A 27,059-nucleotide genomic window follows, 5' to 3' on the forward strand; every position below is an offset into this window, starting at 1 on the left:
TCTCAGAGGTCCGTTTAAAGCGCAGAGAGCATTATGAAGAACAAGGAACACATGAGGCAGGTCCGAGATACTGTTGTGGAGAAGTTTAAAGCCGGATTTGGATACAAAAAGATTTCCCAAGCTTTAAACATCCCAAGGAGCACTGTGCAAGCGATAATATTGAAATGGAAGGAGTATCAGACCACTGCAAATCTACGAAGACCTGGCTGTCCCTCTAAACTTTCAGCTCATACAAGGAGAAGACTGATCAGAGATGCAGCCAAGAGGCCCATGATCACTCTGGATGAACTGCAGAGATCTACAACTGAGATGGGAGACTCTGTCCATAGGACAACAATCAGTCGTATACTGCACAAATCTGGCCTTTATGGAAAAGTGGCAAGAAGAAAGCCATTTCTTAAAGATATCCATAAAAATTGTCGTTTAAAGTTTGCCACAAGCCACCTGGGAGACACACCAAACACGTGGAAGAAGGTGCTCTGGTCAGATGAAAGCAAAATCGAACTTTTTGGCAACAATGCAAAACGTTATGTTTGGCGTAAAAGCAACACAGCTCATCACCCTGAACACACCATCCCCACTGTTAAACATGGTGGTGGCAGCATCATGGTTTGGGCCTGCTTTTCTTCAGCAGGGACAGGGAAGATGGTTAAAATTGATGGAAAGATGGATGAAGCCAAATACAGGACCATTCTGGAAGAAAACCTGATGGAGTCTGCAAAAGACCTGAGACTGGGACGGAGATTTGTCTTCCAACAAGACAATGATCCAAAACATAAAGCAAAATCTACAATGGAATGGTTCATAAATAAACATATCCAGGTGTTAGAATGGCCAAGTCAAAGTCCAGACCTGAATCCAATCGAGAATCTTTGGAAAGAACTGAAAACTGCTGTTCACAAATGCTCTCCATCCAACCTCACTGAGCTCGAGCTGTTTTGCAATGAGGAATGGGGAAAATTTTCAGTCTCTCGATGTGCAAAACTGATAGAGACATAGCCCAAGCGACTTACAGCTCTAATCGCAACAAAAGGTGGCGCTATAAAGTATTAACTTAAGAGGGCTGAATAATTTTGCACGCCCAATTTTTCTGTTTTTTATTTGTTAAAAAAGTTTGAAATATCCAATAAATTTTGTTCCACGTCATGATTGTGTCCCATTTGTTGACTCTTCACAAAAAATTACAGTTTTATATCTTTATGTTTGAAGCCTGAAATGTGGCAAAAGGTCGCAAATTTCTAGGGGGCTGAATACTTTCGCAAGGCACTGTATGTATATATATATATATATATATATATATATATACATACACACACACAAAAATGCCAACTATATATATATATATATATATATATATATATATATATATATATATATATATATATAATTAAACATTTTAAACCATAGGTAGAAACAAAGTTTTAAAAATATTAACAAACATGTATATTGAAAATAATTCAAAATTTACAGGTCATCTTTAATAACAGAACCATTGTTGGCAGAAAATCACAATAACTAGAAGTCAGCTTCAATACTACTGGCAGAACAAATTTATGACTGGTAGTCAGTGCAGACTGACATTGACCACTATGTGTTAAATAAAGGCATGCATTAAATGGAAACTCAAAGGAGTTGTGAAGTCAGAAGGTTTTTTATCTTAACGCATTCTTTGCATTAAGATAAGAAACCTTCTGTGTGTAGCAGCCCCCCAGCAGCCCCTTATACTTACCTGAACCCCATCTGTTTCCAGCGAAGTCCATGAGTCTCTCGGCCGTCCGGGACTCTCCCTCCTGACTGGCTGAGACACAACCACGACGCCATTGGCTCCCGCGTCTGTCAAAGTCAGTTAGCCAATCAGGAGAGAGAGAGAACGAGGCAGAATGGCAACTTTATGTCTGAATGGTCAAACCGAGCTGTAGCTCGGCTCGGGTGCCCCCATAGAAAGCTGCTTGCTGTGGGGGCACTCGACAGGAGGGAGGGGCTAGAAGCAGCAACGAGGGACCCGAGAAGAGGAGGATCCAGGCTGCCCTGTGCAAAACCACTGCATAGAGCAGGTAAGTATAACATGTTTGCTATATAAAAAAGAAAAAAAAAACAGACTTTACAATCACTTTAAAGGCAACTATGCTAAGTTGCTAAATATGCTAAAATATGAAGAATATTACACAGAAGATCTACTGAAATTACTGGTTGCCTGGCTGTATCTGACTTTAATTATTATAGAGCCAAAGACACAAAATTATCATATAGATTACTAAGTCAGAACTCCTGATCTGTATACATATAGCAGACCTGTGCCTCAAACTGTTAAAACCATGCATCAGTATGAAAGCAAGACAACTAACATTTTCAGGACAGGTCAGCAGTGGCAGCCTCAATACTTCCTCCACACAGGCTTCTTTTTAACAACTGATAGAATAGTTGCAACGCAAACCATTTTCTAGATCAAAGTTATTTAAAACCTGCTTTCAAATTTAATCTGCAACTTACTTTTGGTTTCTAAAACTGCTCCGCCCCCCCAAAAAAGCTCTTTCTTGCAATCATGGCAACTCACTTTTCTCAGAAGTCTTTGCAGATTTGCAACTATTGCAATCAAATGATCAGCATAATATTGAACTGGTCTTTTGTTAGTAGAGTTCCTCGTTGGGCATCTACTATCTTTCCAGAGCCACCCTGCTTGATCTCCCTTTAATATACAGAGCCTCAATCGGCCCAATAAGTGCACAAAAGCTTTTGGTCAAAACAACGGGGAGTAATAATAGTTTTACGGCATTCTGTACAATTTCTATGTTGTATACAACTTGCAGACCCTGAAGGTAGATACCCATACCTTGTGGGCTTGATGTTCCTGTAACATTCGGTATGCTAGATCAGCCTTTTTCAACTAGGGTGTCTAGGTACCCTGGGGTGTCTTCTGGGTGTCTTGGCAAAATACCTAGAAACTGCACAAAATTTGTATACAAGACAGCAGGTGGATCAAGCCTGTCTATCAAGTACACAAAGCCACAGGTTTTCATTGTGCACCATTACAAACTTCTAGCCTCCAGTATCCTAACAACCAATGACCTAATCAGTTGATAAGGAAAACGTGGGACACCTTCACAGCATTCTTCTTTGCCCCTCCCCAGCCCCTCTATATCAGCACTGGGGTCACATTAGCTGAGTGATGGAGAGAAACTGAGGGAGAAGAGAAACATTGGAATACTAGTCAGTACCAGTATACAAAGGTGTTTACTTTGGAAGAATAAATCACCACTAATGTTGAGTGTCCAACGTATGGAAAGATAGGCTAGGTGTCTGAAAAGCACATGCACCACACTCCTCATAATGTTGGGTGTCCTACGCATATGGGTGTTGCTGCATTATGTAAAACTATGAATTAAAATTTTAGAATGGGGTGCCTTGAGAATGTGCGGAATTGTAAAGGGTGCCTTGACTCAAAAAAGGTTGAGAAACACTGTGCTAGCGGGTTTTATCTAAAAGGAAATAAATCAAACACGCTGCAGGCTGGGGCATGTGAGTAGAACAGCCTCACAGCGCTCCCGACTAATATCCTGCTACCGATCCCGACTCGGGCCCTTGATCCGGGCGATATAGGTATCATTCATTCCTCAGCCATAGGAATCCATCGACATCACTCTCGACCAGATAAGAGCTATGATGACCCAAGGAGGCAAGGAAGAAGGGACAGCCCTGGAGATTCAACATGCATTGCCCAAAGGAACACCACAAGGCTCTGAGAAGCACAAAGACACAGGCAGCAAAGCGGGTAAGGGTCATAAAAAAGATGCCCCCAGAGACATGCTCTACTATACACAAAAAATCACAGAGGTGCAGGGGCAAGGCTCCTCTGCACCCCAGGAGAAAGAAGATGACCCATCCCAGTATATAGAGACAGAGCATGGAACTTAGCTTGACACCATGTCTCTCCCTGACAGTGATCAGCTGACAGGCACTGCAGATATGATAGAGGAAGAACTACAACCTACCCTAAGTCAAATCTTAAAAGCTGAACAGCATTGCACTGCTTCAGTTAACTCAGTCAAGGGGCGCTTAGGGGGGCTGACAAAGGTGTCACTGCTGCGACAAGACCTCCAGAAGATAAAAGAAAGAACAACTGCTGCTGAAGGCCGCACCGGTGATGTTAAGGACAAAATACCTCCACTGATTAGTAAAACCCGCACAGCCACCCGCATAGCCCCTGCCACAAGTGACAAAACAGATGATATTAAAAATAGTCTTAGACTAAACAATGCTCGCATAGTGGGGCTGCCAGAAAAGGTGGAGGGTCGTGACCCCACAGAAGTCATCAAGAAATGGCTACTGGATCTATTCGGGAAAGAAGGCCTTTACCCCATTGTTTGCTGTTGAAAGGGTGCATCGTGTTCCTGCTAGGGCTCTCCCAGGCAACGCACCTAGGCCAGTCCTGGCGCAGATACTACACTACCACTACAGAGAGAAAGTCTTAAGGCTAGCAAGGGAGAAATCCACCATACACTACAATGGCACCAGAGTCTAATTTTCTCCCGATTTCTCGGCTGAGGTGCAGAAGAAGCGAGCCAAATTCCAGGAAGTCAAGCAACGTCTCCAATACCTTAATTTGCTATATGCAATGCTCTACCCTGTACGGCTGCGGATTACAGCCAGAAGTCAGATGCACTTTTTCAACTTAGCCGGGGAAGCTGCAGTCTGGCTGAATGCCAATGAGCCCTCTCTTCGTGCCAGGCACCGAGACAACGCTTAAATCTAAGACCGTTTCCTTGGTCTTCCTCTACAAACAGGAGCATACCTTTGATTCAGTGGTTCTGAAGGGTGCTGCACTTTTTTACTGGAGTCACTAAATTGTTGTTATGTTTACCGATAAGCTCAAATGGAGGCAGCCCCTCATAAGGAATCGTGAAAAGCTCTCTGCGAGATGCCTCACCACCAAATGCTACACCACCTGATAGGTGTTATCTGTTGGAAAGGCACCACTACAAGTTATGGTATTGTATAATTGATACCCACAGCTGGGAAGAACGGTTTCTCAACCCTTTCGGCCGGGTTTTTCCTGAGTTAGTCTTTGGTATTTTTCATGAGACTTTTTGTTTTTTGCACTTCCAGAGCTATCTTGTTCATTTACAATACTTACTAGGCCTAAGCAGATGCATCTCACTTGCCACATTGCATAAGAGCTTATTATTAGTCCCATGACGGACATACCTCTGGTTGCCTGGAATGTTTGGGGACTACAAGATCCTTTAAAGAGGGTGATGGGGAGTACGGTCCTCCGTAAGTACCATCCTGTAATAATAGGCCTCCAAGAGACCCATCTCACACTAGAGACTCTTAGCTTTGTAAAGTACTCCTCGGCACAAAAGATATATCACGCCACGCATATTTCATACTCCAGAGGGGTGTGAGTCCTTGCACACAAATCTTTGGATTTTTGTGAACTAGCTGCTATATCTGATTCCGAGGGGCGATACATATTTTTTTATTGTAAATTGTTCTCTTTAATATGTATCATAGCTGTGGTATACATAGCTCCACACTTTTCCATTTCAGTGCTGTGGGGCCTGTGCTGGTCTTCACTTTAGATAAGCCTGATATTCCAATCTTTGTCCTAGGTGATTTTAATATTGTCCTAAATCCTGCCCTAGACATAATTTCCCCCCCCCCCCCCCATTTAGGTTCCTCACAACGAGGCAGCCCACTGCTACCATTTATGGAAGAGGTAAAATGGGTGGATGTATGGAGAGAGAAGTACGCTGTAACAGTCCAAATCTCCTTTTATTCTAAGACATATGGGTCACTGTCCCACATAGATCTTTGTCTCGGATTGGGCAAGATCGATTGGGCTGGTTTCAAAAATACTGTATGCTCCTAGAGGGGTGTCTGACCACTCCCCTTTGATATGCTGGATTACAGCTAGACCTATCCTGACCCTCCCTAGAGCTTTGTGGCGTCTAAACGCTTTTTGGCTGAAACTGATACCTGAGAGCACTGGGATTGGACAAAATATGGTTTGTTTCTTTGAGGATAATGCAGTCTATACTGATAACCTGCTGAAGTGGGACGCTTTCAAATGCTATATACCTGGAGTCTTTATATACACAGTTAATAGTATAAAGACAGAATCTAAAAAGCATGAAAAACTTCTCACTCAGCCTGTCCAGGAAGGGGAGAGGGTGTATATTTCACAACCCACAGAGGAGGCCCAGTCAGCTTGACTCACTGCACAGGATGCCCTGACACAACTGATTAACTCCAAAGCCGAAAAAAGTTTTTTTATCAAAGTAACCTTTTATGAAGAGGGGGCACAGACTGGTCGTCTGCTTGCAAAAACAGTTAATGTATGCCCAGCAGCTCCGGTGATTGGTGCACTAAAGCTTCCTACAGGGGGCTTTGCCAATTCCCCAGAAACAGTTATGGCAGAACTGGTATCATTCTACTCAGATCTGTATGCCTCTAAGGTCTCCTATACCCCAGAGGCCCTATTAAGTTATTTACAGTATATCAATATACCCACTCAGTCAGACACTCACAGAGAAAGTCTGGATGCTCCTCTTACGTTAGAGGAGATCCAGGAGGCAACCAGATCTTTTCCCAACTTCAAAGCACCAGGGGATGATGGGCTGCCAATGGAGGTAAACAAAGAAGAAAGGAGGGAAATGGCGCTGTCTACCAGTTAGATAAGGTCACTTAACCACTTTACCACTAGAGCATTTTGCTGTCTTACGTCTGGGCCACTTTTTGCGATTCGGCGATGTGCGACTTTAACTGACAATTGCGTGGTCATGCGACGCCGTACCCAAACTAAATTTACGTCCTTTTTTTCCTACAAACAGAGCTTTCTTTTGGTGGTGTTTGATCACCTGTGCGATTTTTACTTTTTGCGCTATAAACAAAAAAAGAGCATTTATTTTGAAAAAATAACAATATTTCTAACATTTTTTTATATGAAATTCCCCCCAAAAAAGATGTAAAAACCAATTTTTTTTAAATTTTTGGCCAATTTGTTTTCTGCTACCTATGTTTGGTAAAAAAAATCGCAATAAGCGTATTTTGATTGGTTTGCGTAAAAGTTATTGCGTTTACTAACTAAGGGAAAGATTTCTGTCATTTTTGGTGTTTTTTTTTTTAACGAGTAATGGCGGCAATCCTCTTTTTTGTTTTGCGGGACTGCGACATTGGGGCGGACAGATTGGACCCTTGACTGACATTTTTGACACTTTTGGGGGTACCAGTGACATTACTGCAGTAATCAGTGCTATATATATGCACTGTTACTGTAAAAATGACACTGGCAGGGAAGGGGTTAATTTTATTGGAGAGGGAGGGGTTAATGTATGCCTGGTGCTTACTAACGTGTGGGGGGGGGGGGGAGGTGACTGAGTGAGCCAGGGACAGATCGGATGTTCAGCTATGCTGAACACTCCGATCTGTCACTCCCTGTCACTTAGGAGATCAGCCCGCTCTGTTTACACAGGCGGGCGGATCTCCAAACTGGATTCCCCGACGATCGGGGCAGAGCAGCGGCGATCGCCGCCGCTCGTCCCCTGGCCCGACTCCCGCTGTGAATGAAAACAGTGGGAGGGCGCCTCCGGCGGCGCGCGAGCTCCGCCTACAGGGGAGGAGTCTAGCGACGTAGGTCTACGTTGCTAGACGATAACGAGCCACTGTGCCGCAGTAGCAGCACAGTGGCTAGTGGTAAAGAGGTTGATCTAATAAATGGAAATAAGCAAGGAATGTGTAATGAATGATGGTAACACAATATATTGTGGGTATCTAGAGTGTATCACTTGTAGATGAGGCAAATAAGTCAAAGCAATAAACTAAAATGACTAATAAATAATAAATCAAGTATATGACAATCAATGCACAATAATTATGAAAATATATAATAAAGTGTCACATGCTGTGCATATATGGTGATATAAAATGGAACAAGTGCAAAATATATCAATGAATAAAAGTGCAAATAAAGAAAAAATAAATATTTGACATCTTAAAGTGCTGAGTGACAAAAAAAGGATATGCGTGATAACGCAATGGGTAAAGGAATAAAGTGACAATGTGCACACAATATATATCAGGTAAGGTGACAAAGTGCCATCTGATGGAAAGAACTTAAAGAAAAAATATATAAACCAATACAGTGACGCCGTGCACACAAAAATGTCAAGTAAGGGGAAAGTGTGCCAGCTAACGAAAAATGGCTGACGGAAAAATATTAACCAATAAAGTGACACTGTGCACACATATATATCAAATAAGGTGACGGAAACAGTCCATAAGTGGTGTTAACAGGTGATATATCTTCATGCGGCAGTACCAGTGATGACCCTGTGGTGGGTAAAGTGGTGAGGTGTTTGGTGGCCCCAAATGTAGGTAGCAAACTCACCAGAGATACCCACCCCTCACAAGGGCATAGAGCGGGTATATATATATATATATATATATATATATATATATATATGGTAGTATAGAGATTGCTCTGTTGGATCCTGGTTCCCTCAAGAGATCCTGGTAATCAGGTGGGCCGGGAGATCCATGTAGGGCTCCGGGGTGCTCAAGGGGTTCCTGTAAAGGGTCCCCAGGTATCCTGTAGGGTCCTCACTTGGTGGGTGGAGTTTTACTGGAAAGTGCTAGTGCCAAATTAATACAACAAGCTTTCACTAACTCACGGCAATAAAAAAAAAGGAAAACATAACATCTAGTGTTGTCTGTCTAAAAGCTTATTTATTGCCATTTAAAACAAATGCAATCAAACTCACATAAAAGGCATTTCAAGCTGTGCCAGCTTATAACTCAAAAACAAATCCACCGACTCTCCGCCGCATAGTTTGGAATGGCCGCGGGATAATGTCAATCATTCGGCTCCTTACTCCATACACATTGCACCCTGGGTATGGACTTCTTCAGTGGGGTCCCAGGGCCATTTCAAACAACTCTGTCTGGGATTAGGATGAAGAGACAGAAGTATTGGAGGCAGCCTACATCTGAACCTAACTGCCAGGTTCCTTCAAAAGTTGTGTGCAAGAGTACCTAGAAGAATTGATGCTGGTTTGAAGCCAGAAATGGTAGTCACACCAAATATTGATTTGATTTACATTTTTCTTCTGTTCGCTCATTTTGCTAATTGATAAAAAAAAAAAAAAAGCAAAATATATATTTTTGAAAGCATTCTTACTTTACAGCACTTCTGCCAAAAACTTTTGAACAGTACTGTACACCTAAATCTCAATGTGGGCTTGGTCTCCCTCTCTTTTTTAGATACTACCAGAAGGCCCATCTCGCTCAGGTGGCACAATGACAGCCAATCACTATAACCCATTGTGGGTTTCTTTGGAAGCATACCTTAGAGCTGCTGGTCTTGATCAGCAATCTCCTTTGGTTACCCTCAGGGGAGGGAGAGGCATTGATGCATCCCATTACTAATCATTTCTTGCTTTAACTGGATCACTTGACATTTACTTATCTCACTGCGCAACCGTTTACTTTCCATCTTGGGCAACCTGATGCTTCCTCTTGGCTTTACTAACCTGCAGGACTTTAGCTCATGGCTCGTCAACGCTATCTACCTAATAACACACTCCCTGACAGATTTAGGTATAACCCCATTTGGGACTCTTTGGAATAAATAGGGACTCCACTCAAGGGGGTCTTTCAATACCTTCAAATGAAGCACCTACTCCAATAACAAATAAATGAGATTGAGTTTAGTTGTAAAATCCACAGCTTTCAGGACTAATCACACTAGTTACTCTCTTTTGATGGCACCGAAGTCAGGCAGCCCCTTCCCTTTTAGGCTCTTAAATGGGAGAGAATATTACAGTGTAGAATTGGAACCAGATTTGGCTCAACACAGTTAGCAGCTCAGCACATGAGCTGGTAGTGGAGGCCAACTCTTTCTTCTCTGGTACCTGGTCCCTTCATGTACAGTATCTCATACTATTTCAACCTACTCTCCCTTATATTTTCTTGGCTGTTAGGCGGTAGATATTAGCTCAGAGTTTATCAAATGATATATACAGTGTTACCATTCAATCCTTTATCAAGGAAGTTAGGCATTGAGTTGTCCAAGTATTGTTCTTCGAAGAGCTTACTGCCCAGCAAAATGATACAATGAAAAAAAATCTGCAAGGTTTGGGAATCATGATTTGGTGGCTCTATTTCCCTCCTACCTTCACCTTAGACTCTCTTACTCAATGAATGCTGTTCCTCCATGGCTACTGATTTTGTTCCTTCCATAGGCTGCACATCCTTCCTTCCCATTACACTTTCCCCCTCCTTCCTCTCTTTCACTCTTCTTCTCTCCCAGCCTCCATCTCTTGAGGGTCATGGGGGACCAGAACTGATAGTTTTACTTTCCTCTTCCCCCCTATGTTCAGTAACTGCAGCCAAATATCTTGGTTATTAAAAAAGAATAGCGCACACATGCAAAAGCCCCATTACAGGTCACCGCTTTCATACTTGTTTTAGTTCTGCACTTATAACAGTTTTTTAATAACTTATGATGTACCATGTCAAGCATCTCACATTCTAATGTCTTTGTCAATGTTTGCACACAGTGTAAGTGTTTTTTTTTTTTCTGGAACTCAAAAACAGCTTGGAAAAATCAATAAAAATGTATTGAACAAAAAAATAAAGTTGTGCGGTGTTACAGTTTATTTTCTTTACAAAGTGATCACAGCTTGAGTGGCAAATTCTGTTCTCCACCAGTATGATGTAGGAAAGGACCCTTGCTCTCTGTGGGGAAGCACTGTTTTCTCTGCAGAGGTCTGTCATAACTGTCAGAGATCGAGCTCTTCAATAAGCAAAACTCATGCTATTTGCTTACAAGAGACGCTTTGAAACGGACACATAGGGGGCATGTAGGACTCCTACAGAGAGACTACTGATCTGCACAGAGAGCAAGTGACCATCTCTGCACCATGCTGGCATGGGACAGGTTTTTCTACTGAGGCTCTGACTGGTCTCTAAAGAAAACAAACTGTAGGGCCCATTCACACCTGGCGATTTGAAACGCAATTTTTTGTGTACTTTTGCATGACATGCATAGGGTAGCCCATTGATTTCAATATGCTGCCCTATGCACGGCAAAGTAGCATATGGAGCTTTTTGCCATGTCCTAGTTTGTGCATTTTTGTGCGCAGCAAAACGTGCATTTGCTTCCCACAATCGGCGTACCATTACCAATTAATGGTGCTGCAAGTGCGATGCGCTATTTTTCCACACTCTGGGAATCAAGGTGGAAAAGTGTGTTTCGGTGTGTGTTCTTGAAATGCTCAGATTTGAACATTTTGTTTTGATGCACCTGGAATGTATTTAGCAGATTTAAACTGAAAGTTCAGTAGTTAGGCTTTAAATACAGCACAGACCTCTTCAGACCCGCAGATAATGAACTGAAGGGTTGGCTGCTGTACAGCATCAGATGTGGCAGTGACTCACACAAGAGGTAGTCATTGTCCAATGCAGAAAACAGCTGATTCTCACGAGAGGGAGTCTCTGCCTACAACTGACGTTTAAAACAATTCCTCATTCCCCTTCAATACTTAGCTAGGAGGACACAAGATTGCTGTTATTTTGAATTCCACTAAGGTATTTCTGGGGAATTATGGTAGTCTGCGTTAGCATTAGGGCTAGCTTAGCAGTAAATAAGGCAATACTTTCTATTGGTTTTTAAAACATTGCCCTGTTTGCTTGATTAGTTAGCAAGCCAGGGTCTTGTGAACAGGCGCAGATCTACCTCTATATACATTCACATATATTTCTTTCAATTGCTATTCATATTTATATTTAATTTTTATAGCCTCCTCTATAATTCAGTGATATTACAAGGGGCTGGGTACACATCTGCAATTAGAATTTGTGTGCTTGCAGCCTTAGATTTACATGCTGTCTTTACTGCTACTGTCAACTGCAATTTCCAGCAATATAAAAGAGCAATTTCAAACCAAAAGTATTGTACAAATGTATTCCAATAAACACTGCAACTGTGCTCATGTTGGTAAATCTTTTTTTTTTTTTGTATTTATTCATTTTTTTTTATTTACCATAAAGCAGATTACCCCAGTTAAAGAAAAAAAAAAAAACTATAATAAGCCATAATGAGGTAAGATACTTAAAGTGTATCTAAACCCAGGACACTACATTAACTAATTCTGGACTCCCACAGTACACAAAACATGGAAATGCAATTGTTTTAGTAACTATGAACTGTTAAATACCTTTTGTCATTAGCAGTATATAGCAGTCTTATGACTTCTATCAGTTTCTGGTTAAAGCCTATAGGAGTTCTCATTCTGCTCTGCCTGTCCTATGAGGCTGCAGGACCCCTGACCCTCTGTCTGGACAGTTCTGATTGGCCCTGTGCTTATCACACGTACCTTTCCAAGAAAAAAATAAATAAAATTCTCTAGCAATAAACACCAACTGAGCATGTGCAAAGTGATTCCAAAGGCTCAGTCTTATCAGCAGATGGATTAAGGACAGTGGTAGAAGGGGAGGATCAGAGAAGACAGGATCAAACCCTTTTTTTACACAACGAAGAGGATTACCCCTTCCAGTTTGGATAGTGGTTCCAGTGTGAATAGAACAAGCATGCTTTACTGTATATACAGACTGGTTTAGTAACACTTTAATGTAAATCAAGATTTGTCCATTCAGTTCTTTTTTTCCACTACTATATGCCCTCCGTCTTCTGGGTTAAATGACAGCAAGCATCATTCAACCCACATCCTCTGAGCCCCGACTGTCCTAGACCTTCCCTCAGCCTGTGAGTGATCACTGAAGGAAAAGCAGCTTAGTGGTAAGCTCATCACTGTGCCTCCTATCAGCATGCTCATTGTCAGATTATGAACCTTTGATTCTTCAAAACCCACATTAAAACACCTAAAGAAGGTTTGAATTTATTTGCTGGCTGGAGAAAACTTATTCTGGAAATAAACACAAACAATAAAAAAATACTTTTTATTAGAGTGGAGAAAGTTTAAAACCTCTCTCAAGATCTTACCACTGTCTGTGTCCCCACTTGGGAAGTTACCTCTTACTTCCTGTTCTGGCAAAAGCCTTTATGTCATGGCGTCAGAAGGACAGGAAGTGAGAAATCTCCCCAGAGGGCAGAGAGAGAGAGAGATAAAAAATATTCAAACTTTTTCTCATTCTATCCAAAATGTACACAACAGAAATGGATGGAAATGGGCCAAAAATGTCATGCACACAGGCTTCAAACTCTCTGACTTATTTCTAGCAGAAATCCCCTGACTGTGCTCAGAATCTAATTTCCTTCAAGTCGCAATGTTCCAGCTGGCGAAGAAAACCAGCGGGGAATTTGGCAAGCTTCAAATGGGGGGAGATAAAAAGCACATCTGGTGACAAAAAAGAAACATGTGTAGGGCAAAACCCATATAGGAAATAGATATCTCCATCCCAGCCTATAGGACTTTTGACAGATTTCCTTACTGGAGAGCAAAACTATCTATTGACATGAAAAAAAAAAACGCTTTGGTTAATGAGATATTAAAAATGTAACATCTCTGTTCAGCAAATACTCAGTTCTGACAATCAAATATACAAGGATGGCTTAATCTCAGCCTAATTCAGTGTCTGATGCAACATTATAGTGAGGACCGGACAATAATGGGAGATTCCAAAAGTTAGAGACCTGCGATGGTGATGACCCTTCCCTCTTTTTCACGAGAAGAGACAAACTGTACATGTGCACTTCCATGAATCCACAACACAAGAAACTGCAATGGGTCACTGCACTACAGTCAAGATGTCCCCCTGCTTATCTTTCTTGAGAAATGTACCAATATGTGGCTAGCTTAAAGCTAACTATGGGCAAAAAAATGAAGTGAAGTAACTATGCAGCCTCACTTTACAAAGATGATGATCACTTTCAAGGTCAGATGTCATTACCTCCAAGGAATACCACAATATGACCTGATCCTTGCCTAAGCATGATATTAAGAATAGGTTTAAACTGTTTATGCCCAGACTTTAGCTCAGCAATTCTCAACCTTTTTTCAGTCTCAACACTCTTTAAAAGTATGTGAAATCTTAAAGCACCCCAGTCTAAAATGTAAATGCTACCTTTTTAATGGGAAATTGAGCCGAGAAGACTGCACAGAACTCCCTAATGAAATTCACGTCACATCAGAAGTCTCCCCATCACATCAGAAGCTTCCCCATGACAACCTTTTTTTTTAGTCTCGACACCCTAAAAAGGATGTGAAATCTTAAGGCAGCCCAGTCTAAAATGTAAATGCTATCTTTCAATGGGAAATTGAGCCCAGAAGACTGCACAGGACTCCCTAATGAAATTCACGTCGCATCAGAAGTCTTCTCATCACATCAGAAGCTTCCCCATGACATAAGAAGCCTCCTCTCATGTCAGAGGCCTCCTATCATGAGCAGCCAATCAGACCACAGGGCGACCATAGAAAAACACCAGTACAATTGACAAGGGAGTCAGAGAGAAGCGGTGCTTCGCAACAGCGACACCTACTGGCAGGTAGGTGCTTCACATTGTGCACGGCTAACGGCTGCCCAGAAGTGGTACTTGATATTGTGCAGGTCGCCACCCACTGGCACAGTATGGTTCGGGTGGATGGTTAATCTTATTAAAAATAGAGCAACAAAATTTAGTTATAAAAATAAAAACAAAATTAATGATGAGTTGCAACCCCCGGCTTATTTTTACTGCAATGGAAAACGGATAGATCGTATATTTGGTGGACTAACCATAAAGATTCACGCTATATGGTGTGCTGCATTTTTCGAAAAAGCATTGCAAACGAACAATAACAATAAAACAAAATTGAAATAAATTTAAAAAAAGTTATTCCAAATTAAGGAAAGCAAACGGACCGAAAAAGCAGGTAAATGCAAGCAAACACGCATGAACGTGCAAAAAACTTGTGTACATGCAATTTAGCAAAGCAAAATAATTGAAAAAAATTATTCCAAAGATGCGAACACTATAAACGCACACAAACACACACGAACTTGCAAAAAAATTGCAAATGTGCATGAAATTGTGCAAACGCATCTAAATGCACTGAAAACGCACAGCGACTGCAGAGATTGTGGTGTAAACAAGCTGTAGATCCTGCTATCACACTAAAGTAGAAAGCAAGCTGAAAAAAAAAAATTGTTCAGCAGTCAAAAAGGAGGAGTGATACTGGCTTTACTCCCAGCTATTTTTGCATTGCCTTTTTTGGGGGAAAATACTCACATTTTTGTACAAGTATCCAATATTGCCAGTATGCCGAGACAGAACACTGGCCGTTCACGGCGTAATAACGGTTATCTGCCATGTGATAGGGAGAATGGCACATCTACAAAAGGTAAAGATTTTTCACCCAGGAAATAGGGGTTTGTATTTCTAAAACAAGGGTCCAGAAAATTATTGATAAGTTATTAGCCTCAGGCACAGTGGGGGCAATCTATTTTTTCACCTGAAACTGATGTTTTCAAATCTCCTTGGACTCGCATGCCAATAACTGTCACTGTTTGGAAGCTCAATTAGTCTAGACCTAAGATGAGAGAAACCCCTAGAAACCTCTGGAGGAACCTCAGGGTTCCATTACAGCTGGTGGGGAATGACTGGTTTAATGTATTAGATCAGCCTTTCCCAACCCTATTACTTCATAGGATCTCAAATAATTTTCATGTCTGGGGAACCCCTACTTAAACGAATACATTAGGAAAAATGTCCCTTACATTGGTGGTCAGTAGAAAGAATGCAAACCTTACAGACAGCTAAAAGAGCCAGAGGTGTCATGCTGTTGGCTCTGCCATGAGGCATTGACCCTGGAACTATGCAGGCACCATCAGATGGGAGGTTAATCGGCCACAGCTCAAGGAACCCCTAGAAACCTTGTAATGTTTAAAAGAGAAGTATGGCTTTTAATGTTTTCCCCAAATGAAAATTACCTAGGTGGATGCAGCATCGTTTAAATGCTGCATCTGTCCCCCGGCGCCTCTACACTGAGAACCGGAATCGAGCAATCAAATACCGATGATCGCTCGGTTCTGACCGCTCCCCAAACAGAGAGCTGCTGACTGTCAGTCAGCAGCTCTCCACTCTGCCTCCTCCTTGCTCATTGGAGCACTGAGCTGTGGAGGGGTGGGGAGCCGCTGGCTCAGCCTCTTTGTGGCTCACTGAGAGGCTGAGCTGGGTATCAGTCCAGGCACCTGGCGGATCTCGGCTCCATGGTCGTGATGACGCGTTGCCTGGAGCGACATCTGGGACATATTTTATATTATGAAGAAATGGGAATATTCTGCTTGTCTCAAAAGTTGCTGGGGACTTCCAAGATCACTGCTGTGATTTAATACTTATGAAAAAAAAATGTAAAATTTGAAAAAAAAAAAAACTTTGACATTCATTGGGAGGGAAGCAAATCACAGTTAATATTGTTATTGCAGGCCAAGACTCCCTCATAGCTTCTAGAACACGTCCTAGATCTCCACTGCAGGGTAGAGATATTCCAACAGGACTGCCCCAGACATCTAGAATCGTGAGCACCCTGACAGCACCCAGAGGGACAGAAGCCGCTCTTCGGTGGATCGCAACCACCCAGAGCCACAGAACAACCAGGCCCCCCCCTTTGGTGAACAACAGCAGGTTGAGAAACCTGAATGCTTACAGGAAATAGAAGGGGGAGTACAAAGCCACCAGATTGTGCGGCTCCTACCAATTTCACAGCAACTGCATCAACAGATAGTTGCTGGAGGTACAAACCTGTCCACTATGCCGGGCAACTGTTGATTGCATTGTTAAGGTAGATATCTTATATCTCTCATCGTTTCCCCCACTTTTACTACTGCCAAGTAAAGAGGATTGTTTTTATTATCTGAAGAAATCATTTGGAGCTTACTTTTTTAATTTAGAACATTTCCATTGGTAAGCCCTTGATAAATGTAATTTCTCACCTCTGATACAGAAACAGTTTCCCATACTAAAATATGGAAAGGTGACCATCCAGGCCCCTTTTCAATTCTAGACCGGACAGGAACCTTTCCTCATTGGCTTTGTAATTGAAGAGCCAACTATTCTTGGATTTCCAGATCTTCCTTATATCAGAGGAACCCAAGATTCGCCGCAGGGCTTAGATCGTGAGGAACAGAATGTTCTGGAACGTGTCTTAAATCTGTAAGGGCTCCTTCACACGGTCCGCCTACGTAGGCGAATCCGTGCTACTCAGCAGGGGATCGTAAACACAGATCCCCGCTGAGCAGGAAGGTGACATCTCCCTCTCCGCTCTGTGTGCAGAGAGGGAGGTGTCAGAGCCCCATGCATCTCTATGGGGGAATTGGATGAGAACGGACCGCCTGTCCACTCTCATCTGATCCCATCCAATCCTATCCCCTGCAAGGATGGAAAATAGGGTTTCCATCCATCCTGATTTCACGGACAGGATCGAATGCGGATGGCAGCGGGTGTCAGCGGACATGTCTCCGCTGACATCCGCTGCCCCATAGGGATGCATGGGGGATGCGATCAGATCCGCCTAAAAAACTGACAGGTAGATCTGATCGGATCGCTCGTGTGAAATGGGCCTCAGTCTTTTTTTCCCCCCATTTATTTTGATTGTCTTGTTGATTAAGAACATCTCCTGTCCTTTTGGTACTCTATATAATTGTGCATAATCCCCGGGCACACCAGTCTGAGGATTCTTTCACCAGGAGGAAAACGCAAATGTACTCGCTTTTTTTTAATGTTCCCGCGTGTTGCATTTTTTATTGAGCTGCTCTATGTGCATTAAACACAAAAAATGTGCTGCCATGATTTAATTATGCCGCATAAAAACACATTGCTATGGTACCATGAATTTTAGCAGGCGCCAACATAACTTACGCATATATGCAAGATGCACGGGTGTGCCATTAAGAATTAATGGCACCAGCCTGCGTCTGCCAAAGGCAGTGCATTTTTATGCGGTGTGTGAAAACACACGATTTTGCAGGTTTTATTGCATGGCATGCCCTAAAATGTAGCTTGTAAAGCATTCCACCACATCCCTCTCACCAAAAAAAAATGTGACTGCGCCCACAGATAAATAGAATGAATATATAAATAAGTGGAAAAAAATAACCTTGAAAAATTGATTTTCACATAATATATACAGAAGCTCACAAAAGTGAGTACACCCCTCACATTTTTGTTAGATTTTTTTTTTTTATATCTTTTCATGTGACAACACGAAATACACAAACAACTCAACACAGCCATTAGCCTCTAAACGGCTGGCAACAAATGTGAGTACACCCCTAAGTGAAAATGTCCAAATTGGGCCCAAAGTGTCAATATTTTGTGTGGCCACCATTATTTTCCAGCACTGCCTTAACCCTCTTGGGCATGGAGTTCACCAAAGTTTCACAGGTTGCCACTGGAGTCCTCTTCCACTCCTCCTTGAAGACATCACAGAGTTTGCGGATGTTAGAGACCTTGTGCTCCTCCATCTTCCATTTGAGGATGCCACACAGATGCTCAATAGGGTTTAAGTCTGGAGACATGCTTGGCCAGTCCATCACCTTTACCCTCAGCTTCTTGAGCAAGACAGTGGTCATCTTGGTGGTGTTTCTTGGGGTCGTTAAGTTGGAATACTGCCCTGCGGCCCGGTCTCGGAAGGGAGGGGATCATGCTCCACTTCAGTATGTCACAGTATATGTTGGCATTCATGGTTCCCTCAATGAACTGTAGCTCCCCAGTGGCGGCAGCACTCATGCAGCCACAGACCATGACACTCCCACCGCCATGCTTGACTGTAGGCAAGACACTCTTGTCTTTGTACTCCTCACCTGGTTGCCGCCACACATGCTTGACACTATCTGAACCAATCATGTGTATCTTGGTCTCATCAGATCACAGGACATGGTTCTAGTAATCCATGTCCCTAGTCTGCTTGTCTTCAGCAAACTGTTTGCGGGCTCTCAGCCCAAATTGATTCAGTATCCGGCGTATGGTCTGGGCACTGACAGGCTAAACCTCCACCCCTTCAACCGCTGCAGCAATGATGGCAGCACTCATACGTCTATTTCCCAAAGACAACCTCTGGATATGACGCTGGGCACGTGCAATCAAGTTCATAGGTCGACCAAGGTGATGCCTGTTCTGAGTGGAACCTGTCCTGTTAAACCGCTGTATGGTCTTGGCCACCATGCTGCAGCTTAGTTTCAGGGTCTTGACAATCTTCTTATAGCCTAGGCCATCTTTATGTAGAGCAACAATTCTTTTTTTAGATCCTCAGAGAGTTCTTTGCCATGAGGTGCCATGTTGAACTTCCAGTGACCAGTATGAGTGATTAAGAGCGATAACACTAAATCTACCACACCTGCTCCCCATCCACACCTGAGACCTTGTAAAACTAACTAGTCACATGAACCTGGGAGGGAAAATGGCTAATATAGCCCAATTTGGACATTTTTACTTAGGGCGTTTTCTTTTTTTGTTGCCAGTGGTTTAGATATTAATGGCTGTGTGTTGAGTTATTTTTAGGGGAACAGAAAATTTACACTGTTATACAAGCTGTACACTCACTACTTTACATTGTAGCAAAGTGTAATTTCTTCAGTGTTGTCACATGAAAAGATATAATAAAATATTTACAAAAATGTGAATAACTTTTGTGAGATACTGTATTTCTCATGTAAAACAACTAAAAATGTCCGTGATTCAGTCTTAATCTGCCACGATGAATACATTAGGAATGGAAAAAGAATTACTAAAAGGCTGTAATTAGTCAAATACTTTTTGGCTTGGCTTGCTTTACCGATTATGTCCAGTTCTCTTTCATTTGTCTATTTTTTATGGTTTGGCATTGACACCACAGTCAGAGAGTACACAATAAGACACCATCACTGATCTAGAACATTTCTCTGTTCCAGCACTGGCAGCACCCCAAAAGTGCCTTATTACCGGAACTCAACATGTAATCAACCAAATTATAAAGTGAGCTTAACATCAGTAAGGCTGAATTCAAATTTATGCATTGCGGTTATGAGCAAGAAAACACGTTTTTTTAATGCAGTGATTTGCCATGCATTTTAAACGCCAACCCCAATACACCTAACTAGCGCACCACAACACACATGCATTTATAGTGCCATGCATGCATGTAGCAATTTGTGCGATGCAGTGAAATGCTCCAGGTGTATTATAACCTGCGCTGTGGTGTGTGGACAGTTAATTTAAAATGAATGGGTCACTATGCTGTAACATAAGTTAACATAATATATTACATAGTTGGTGTGGTTGAATAAAGGTGTGTGTGTGTGTGTGTGTGTGTGTGTGTGTGTGTGTGTGTGTGTGTGTGTGTGTGTGTGTGTGTGTGTGTGTGTGTGTGTGTGTGTGTGTGTGTGTGTGTGTGTGTGTGTGTGTGTGTGTGTGTGTGTGTGTGTGTGTGTGTGTGTGTGTGTGTGTGTGTGTGTGTGTGTGTGTGTGTGTGTGTGTGTGTGTGTGTGTGTGTGTGTGTGTGTGTGTGTGTGTGTGTGTGTGTGTGTGTGTGTGTGTGTGTGTGTGTGTGTGTGTGTGTGTGTGTGTGTGTGTGTGTGTGTGTGTGTGTGTGTGTGTGTGTGTGTGTGTGTGTGTGTGTGTGTGTGTGTGTGTGTGTGTGTGTGTGTGTGTGTGTGTGTGTGTGTGTGTGTGTGTGTGTGTGTGTGTCAGTAAAGAACCAAGAATCCCTGACTCGGTTTTGGATTAAACAGCTTCTCATCCAACTTTAATGAGTGACCACGTGTTTTCTTGAGCAACCTTGAGACTGAATAGTTTCCCCCCCCCATGCTAGAATCATAATTAATATATTTGCATATTGCACTAAAAATTTCCCCTCTTAAGTGTCTCTTCTCCAGGGAGAATAAGTTTAACCAGTTCTGGGCCAAGCCCATTTCGGACACATGTTGTTTACAAGATAAAATCTGTATTTTTAGCTAGAAAATTACTTAGAACCCCCAAACAACCCCCAAACATTATATATATATATATATATATACATTTTTTAGCAAAGACTCTGCAAAATACAATGGCGGTTGTTGCAATATTTTTTGTCATGCGGTATTTGCGCAGCGGTCTTTCAAACGCCATTTTTTTGGAAAAAATACATTTCACTGCATTTAAAAAAAGTACACCATAAAGTTATCCCATTATTTGTATATTGTGAAAGATGATGTCACACGAGTAAATAGATACCTACCATGTTATGGTTTAAAATTACGCACACACGGAATGGCGTCAAACTACAGTACATAAAAATCTCCATAGATGACGTTTTAACATTTTTTAACGGTTACCAGTTTAGAGTTACAGAGTAGCTCTTTTTTTTTTAGAATTTTTGCTCTCGCTCTGGCAATCACAGTGATACCTCACGTGTGGTTTGAACAGCGATTTCATTTGTGGGTGTGACTTATGTGTGCATTTTCTTTTTTGTGCGAGCTCACGGCGACGGGGGCGCTTTAAAATTGTATTTTTTTTTTCCTATTTATTTTATATTTTAATTTTAGCACAGTTTAAAAAAAAAAAAAAAATCTGATCACTTTTATTGTTGTCACAAGCAATGTAAACATCCCTCCTGACAGTATTAGGCAGTGACAGGTACTCTTTATGGAGGGATCAGCGGTCTAAAAGACCCCAGACCCCTCCACTGCACTTCAATGTATTCAAAATGCCAAAATCGGCATTTTTGAATACTGACAGTTTTTACATTTGGCGCCTTTAGCCGTCGAGTAAGCCAGACGTGATGTCATCACGCTGCTTCCAGGTTACAACATCGGAGACCCGATCAAAGCCGAATTCGGCTTTGATCGGGACTCCAACCAGCCGGCGGAAGTGCCGGCTGGTTGCTCGGGTCTCCCAGTGGGACGGGAGACGCGGGCAGAGCCGCGGAAGGCAGCAGGAGCGCCCCCCTCTCACTTGCTGGGATAACGGATGAGTGGCTCTCGTGTTATCACCTGAAAGCCGGCCGCCGGTTCTAAAAAATTGTACCGGGATGATGCCTCTAGCTGTAGGCATCACCCCAGTACAACCACTTCTCTGAGCCGATGTAGGGCTACGTCGATTTGCGGGACGTGGTTAATGTTTGTAGTCGTTCCTCATAACTGAGGTCCTTCAGCCGCCTTATTGATTTGTGGCCCTTCTCTGGACTCTCTCCAGTTCCAGCATATCCTTCCTGAGGACTGGTGACCAGAACTCGACAGCATACTCAAGATGCAGCCAAACAAGAGTTTTGTACAGTCTTATCTCTTGAGTAAATACCCTTTCGAATGCATGCTAATATTCTCATGGCCCTGCTTGCTGAGTCTGTCATCTATTAGGGCCCCCAGGTCTTTTTCCGTCCTTGATTCCCCCAGAGGTTCTCCCTCTAGCGTGTAGCTTGCATTCATATTTTTAGCTTCCCAGTGCATTACTTTACTTTTTCTTACATTGAACCTCATTTGCCGTGTGTTTGCCTACCCCTCTACTTTATAAATGTCTTCCTGTAAAGTTGCTATATCCTGTTGCAAAGTTATTATTGCCCTGCTTAGCTTTGTATCATCAGCAAACCCTGAGATTGAACTATTTATTCCAACCTCTATATAATTTACTCTATATAATTTATGAACAAGTTAATTGGTCTCAGAATTGGTCCTAGGATAGAGCGCTGGGTAACCCGCTTATAACTCCATATCATTCAGAAGATGCACCATTTATCACCACCCTTTGTACGAGCCCCTGCAACCAGTTTTTCATCCAGGTACATACACTATCGTTAATGCAAGCGGATCACAATTTGTAGATTAATCGTTTATGAGTACCGTGTTAAATGCTTAGGCGAAGTCAAGATACACTACATCCGCGGGCCCTTCTTTATCTAGATTACAGCTCACTTCCTGATAAAATGTTAATAGGTTGGTCTGGTAAGAACGGTCTTTCATAAAGTCATGCTGGTGACTTTACTAATAATGATACTGTTAGACTGAATGGCCTGTAGTTTCCAGGTTTGTGTCTTAGCCCATTCTTGAATATTGGTACCACGTTAGCTTTTCACCAATCTACTGATAACATTCTAGTCAGTAGGTGTTCCCTAAAGATTAGGACTAACAGTCTAGCAATGACCTGGCTAGGTTCTTTGAGGACTCTGGGGTCCTGGTGTTTTACTAGTCTTTTTAGAGCACTAGCTTCTGTTAGCCACAAAGGTACACTCCTTGGTGTGTTGCTAAAAAATACAGTTGTGTCTATTATACCCCTTCTTTTCCATAGTAAAAACTGAGGAGAAGAATGTATGTAATACAGTTGACTTCTTCTTGTCACTTGTAACCAACATCCCTTGATTACTCCTGATTGTTTCTCGATTATCCTTGATTATTCCAATATGCTCGGACTTTGCTTTTTTACTATTACTATATTTGTACATTTTATTCTCCTCCGATATATGTCTTTTTATGTTCAAATTTAGCCACCCAGGTTTAATCTTAGTTTTTTTTATATTTGTTGTTGGAATACACTGGCTAATGCCATTACCTCAAACGTTCCTAAAGCACTGCCACTTCTCCATTTTTTGTTTCCAGAATATCTTCCCATTTAACCACTTAAGAACCGCCCGCCAGCAGATTTACTGTGGCAGGCTGGCCCTCCTGCGTGAATCGACATAGCTCTACGTCGGTTGCGTGCCTGCAGCTAGGGGGCGAGCGCGCCGAAGGCAGCGCATTCATACCCCCACTCGGCAGAGGAGACTGCGATGCATGGGGCCAGCGGCTTCGATTCCCGCCGGGCACCCGCAATCATTCCTCGCTGAGAGATAGGTCTCTCTGATCATTTCAAAAGCCAAACCTCCATACAGTTTGAAACTATCCCCTAGGCCTACATTTAACCCCTTGATCACCCACTGTGTTAACCCCTTCCTTGCCAGTGTCATTATTACAGTAACAGTGCATATTTTTAGCACTGATTACTGTAGTAATGTCACTGGTCCCCCCAAAAGTGTCAAAAATGTCAGTTAGGGGTCCGATCTGTCCGCCGCAATGTCGCAGTCCCGCTAAAAATCGCAGATCGCCGCCATTACTAGTAAAAACAAAAAGAAAACAAAAATTACAAATCTTTCCCGTAGTTAGTAGACGCAATAACTTATGTGCAAACCAATCAAAATATGCTTATTGAGATTTTTTTTACCAAAAATATGTAGCAGAAAACAAATTAGCCTAAAATGTTAAAAATTTTCGATTTTTAAAATTTTTGGGGGTGAATGTTATATAGCAGAATGTGAAAATATGTTTTTTTTCAGAATAATCGCTCTTTTTTTGTTTATAGCGCAAAAAATAAAAATCACAGAGGTGATCAAATACCACCAAAAGAAAGCCCTATTTGTGGGGAAAAAAAGGACGCAAATTTCGTTTGGGTACAGCATCGCACGACCGCGCAATTGTCCGTTAAAATAACGCAGTGCCGAATTACAAAAAATGGCCTTGTCATTAAGGGGGCAAATCCTTTTGGTCCATAAGTGGTTATTGTCAAAGTATGGAACGCAGTTTGGTAAAGTTGGCTCTTTTGAAGATTAATATACTTGTTCTACCCCCGTGTCAGTTTTTTTTATGATTTAGAACATAATTGCCCTGTGATCGCAGTTTCCTAAGTTATCCCTTACTTCCACAGCCACTACCAGCTCTGGATTGTTTGTGATTAGTAGGTCAAACAGAGCCTTGTTTCTAGTTGGAGCATCCACCAACTGACACATAAAATTGTCCTGCAAGACATTTAGGAAGTGACGAGCCTTGGAGTGAGCAGTTCCATCTGCCCAGTCAATATCCAAATAACATGCAAAGCATGTCAATGTGCACGCGATAAGGCATTGCAATGCAATAGAAAGGTCTGAATGAGCACATAGAGGGAGATTTACTAAAATTTTACAAAATCTGGTGCACCTCTGCATAGGGACCAATCATCTTCCAAGTTTTATTGTCAAAGCTTAATTGAACAAGCTGAAGTTAGAAGCAGATTGGTTACCATGCACAACTGAACCATATTCTGAGTGCTCCAGTTTTAGTAAATCTCTACCATGGTGTCATTTCATTTCGACAGAGTACGTTTCTTAATGTACATAAAACAAAAAAAAAATAATATATACAGGGGGAGGCTCTGTCACTCTAAGAATATAGGCAAATGTGACACAGGATTCACAGGGTTTAGGATTAATGCGAGGCTCAGAACTATCATTTCTGAGGAAAGCTGTGGTTTTTGCAGGTGACATCTGCAACCTGGCTGACTACAAAGGTGTACAGGGTCCTTTTATACTCAGGTCTGAGAATAGCTCAAAACTCCCAGTTTGGAGACAGCTTCCAGTTTGGAAACTGCTCCCAGTGTGGGAGACGGAAGGTCTCACCCGGGGTCAGAGGGCCCTCAGCCAGAAGCCAAGAGACAGAGGTCTCATTAAGGGGTCAGGGCCATCCAGAAGCCGAGAGACAGAGGGTCTCATCTAGAGGTCAGAGGACCCAGCTAGAAGCCAGGAGACAGCCAGTCCCAGTTCTAGGAGTCCTATCAGGGCTGTCAGAACCCCAATTCAAAGGCCAGAAGTGGGCCGTGCAGCGAGGCACAGTGACTAAAAAGGCTAGAGAACCAAGTGCTTCAGGAGAGCTAGACAAGTAAGAGGAGCAGCAGTGCTGCCAACAAATGAGCTAGGTGGCTCAGTATTTTCTTTTGTGCACATTGTGTGGAAGAAATTCTTGCGTGGGCAACTGTTGTAAGTGTGAACTTTTTGGTTTATTGAGTAAAAGTGGGCTGCCATGCCCTAAAATACAGTTTTTGGACTGGTGCAACTCATGGTAAATGCACCTACAGCTTGAGTTCACCCCAATCTTACTATATATATATATATATATATATATATATATATATATATATATATATATATATACACACACACCCTGTATATGCTATATGCTACAGGTCCAAAACAATACTTTTTAAGCTCCGTGCCTATAGTAGTCTCTTCCTCTATTGTCACTCACACTTTTGCTTTATGTGTGCTGCCATTTCTCTTACGCATATCGCTTCTGAGGAAAGCTCTCCTCTTATGATAGAAGTCAACTGCAGGAGCAAGCTATCAAAACAGATAATGGAATCGTCCTTGGTGTTCCTTGACAGACTCTGTTTTGTCCTCCCTGTTGAACTGAATGTGGTTGACTGATTTGCCTTGACATGAACAATGTATTTGTGTTTGAAACAAGTGCTGAATTACAACCTCATCAAAAGATCGCTGTCAATGAAAGTTCCATTACAGTTATGTACCAGACAACTTATAAAGCCTAACTTGCTTTTTATTCAGTGGGTAAAAAGAAAAAGATAAAAAGCAAATGTTAAATTGTACCTTTTCATTTATGATAGTGCCAAGGATATTTTAATGCATATAAAATGTTTGGCAGCTATATATATATATATATATATATATTTTTTTTTTAAGCAGTACATTACCTTTGGAGAACAGGCTGTACACTTATCAAATGCGAGACTGACTGGCAAAACATTGTCAAACCTTGACAAGAATCCTCTAATCTGATAAAAAAAAAAAAAAAAAAATTATTATAAAAAAACTAAAATAAACGTTAACTGGGTTAATGTTTATACTTAACTTTTAAATACAATATATTTACAGTCATGCAAAATCTGGTTAAAGTAAATGATTCCACAGTGCCACCATGTGTACAAACAAAGAAATGCATTTCTGAAAATCTTACGCAGTGTTTGATTATGTACGGTATTCGGTATGTGCGTTGAGCGTTTTCAAACAGCTGAAATTTTGGTGAAAAATCAAGGCATTTCAATGAAGGTGGTTTTTTAAAGGTGCAATATATTTTAACTGGGCTCCTATGGGTTTGGGAAACACCTTTCAACTAACCTGGACCTGAACTTGGGCTAAAATATGACCCCTCATTAGCTGGGACTCTGTTGTTGGATATTGTAGTGAACATGGATTATTGTAACGATTGCCCCATTTGTTGGTGGTATATTGTAATGGTTGCCCATCTGTTATCCATGTGTTGTCAAGAATTTCATATTTTTGTTGACCACTTATCAAATAAGGTCTGTTGGTTAATAT

At 41.9% G+C, this 27,059-nt stretch overlaps 1 protein-coding gene across 2 annotated transcripts in view; it reads right to left on the minus strand.

Moving 5' to 3' along the window:
- ATG7 (autophagy related 7) overlaps nucleotides 1–27,059 on the minus strand; it is a 460,198-nt gene that overhangs the window by 326,270 nt on the left and 106,869 nt on the right. For both annotated transcript variants that reach the window (XM_082264764.1, XM_082264763.1), the window contains exon 17: nucleotides 26,435–26,515. In XM_082264764.1, coding sequence (XP_082120890.1) covers nucleotides 26,435–26,515 — 81 coding nt within the window. The remainder of the gene's footprint in view (nucleotides 1–26,434; nucleotides 26,516–27,059) is intronic.

Source organism: Pelophylax lessonae, assembly GCF_965119305.1.
Source record: "Pelophylax lessonae genome assembly, chromosome: 8".
Classification (NCBI taxonomy): Eukaryota; Metazoa; Chordata; class Amphibia; order Anura; family Ranidae; genus Pelophylax; species Pelophylax lessonae.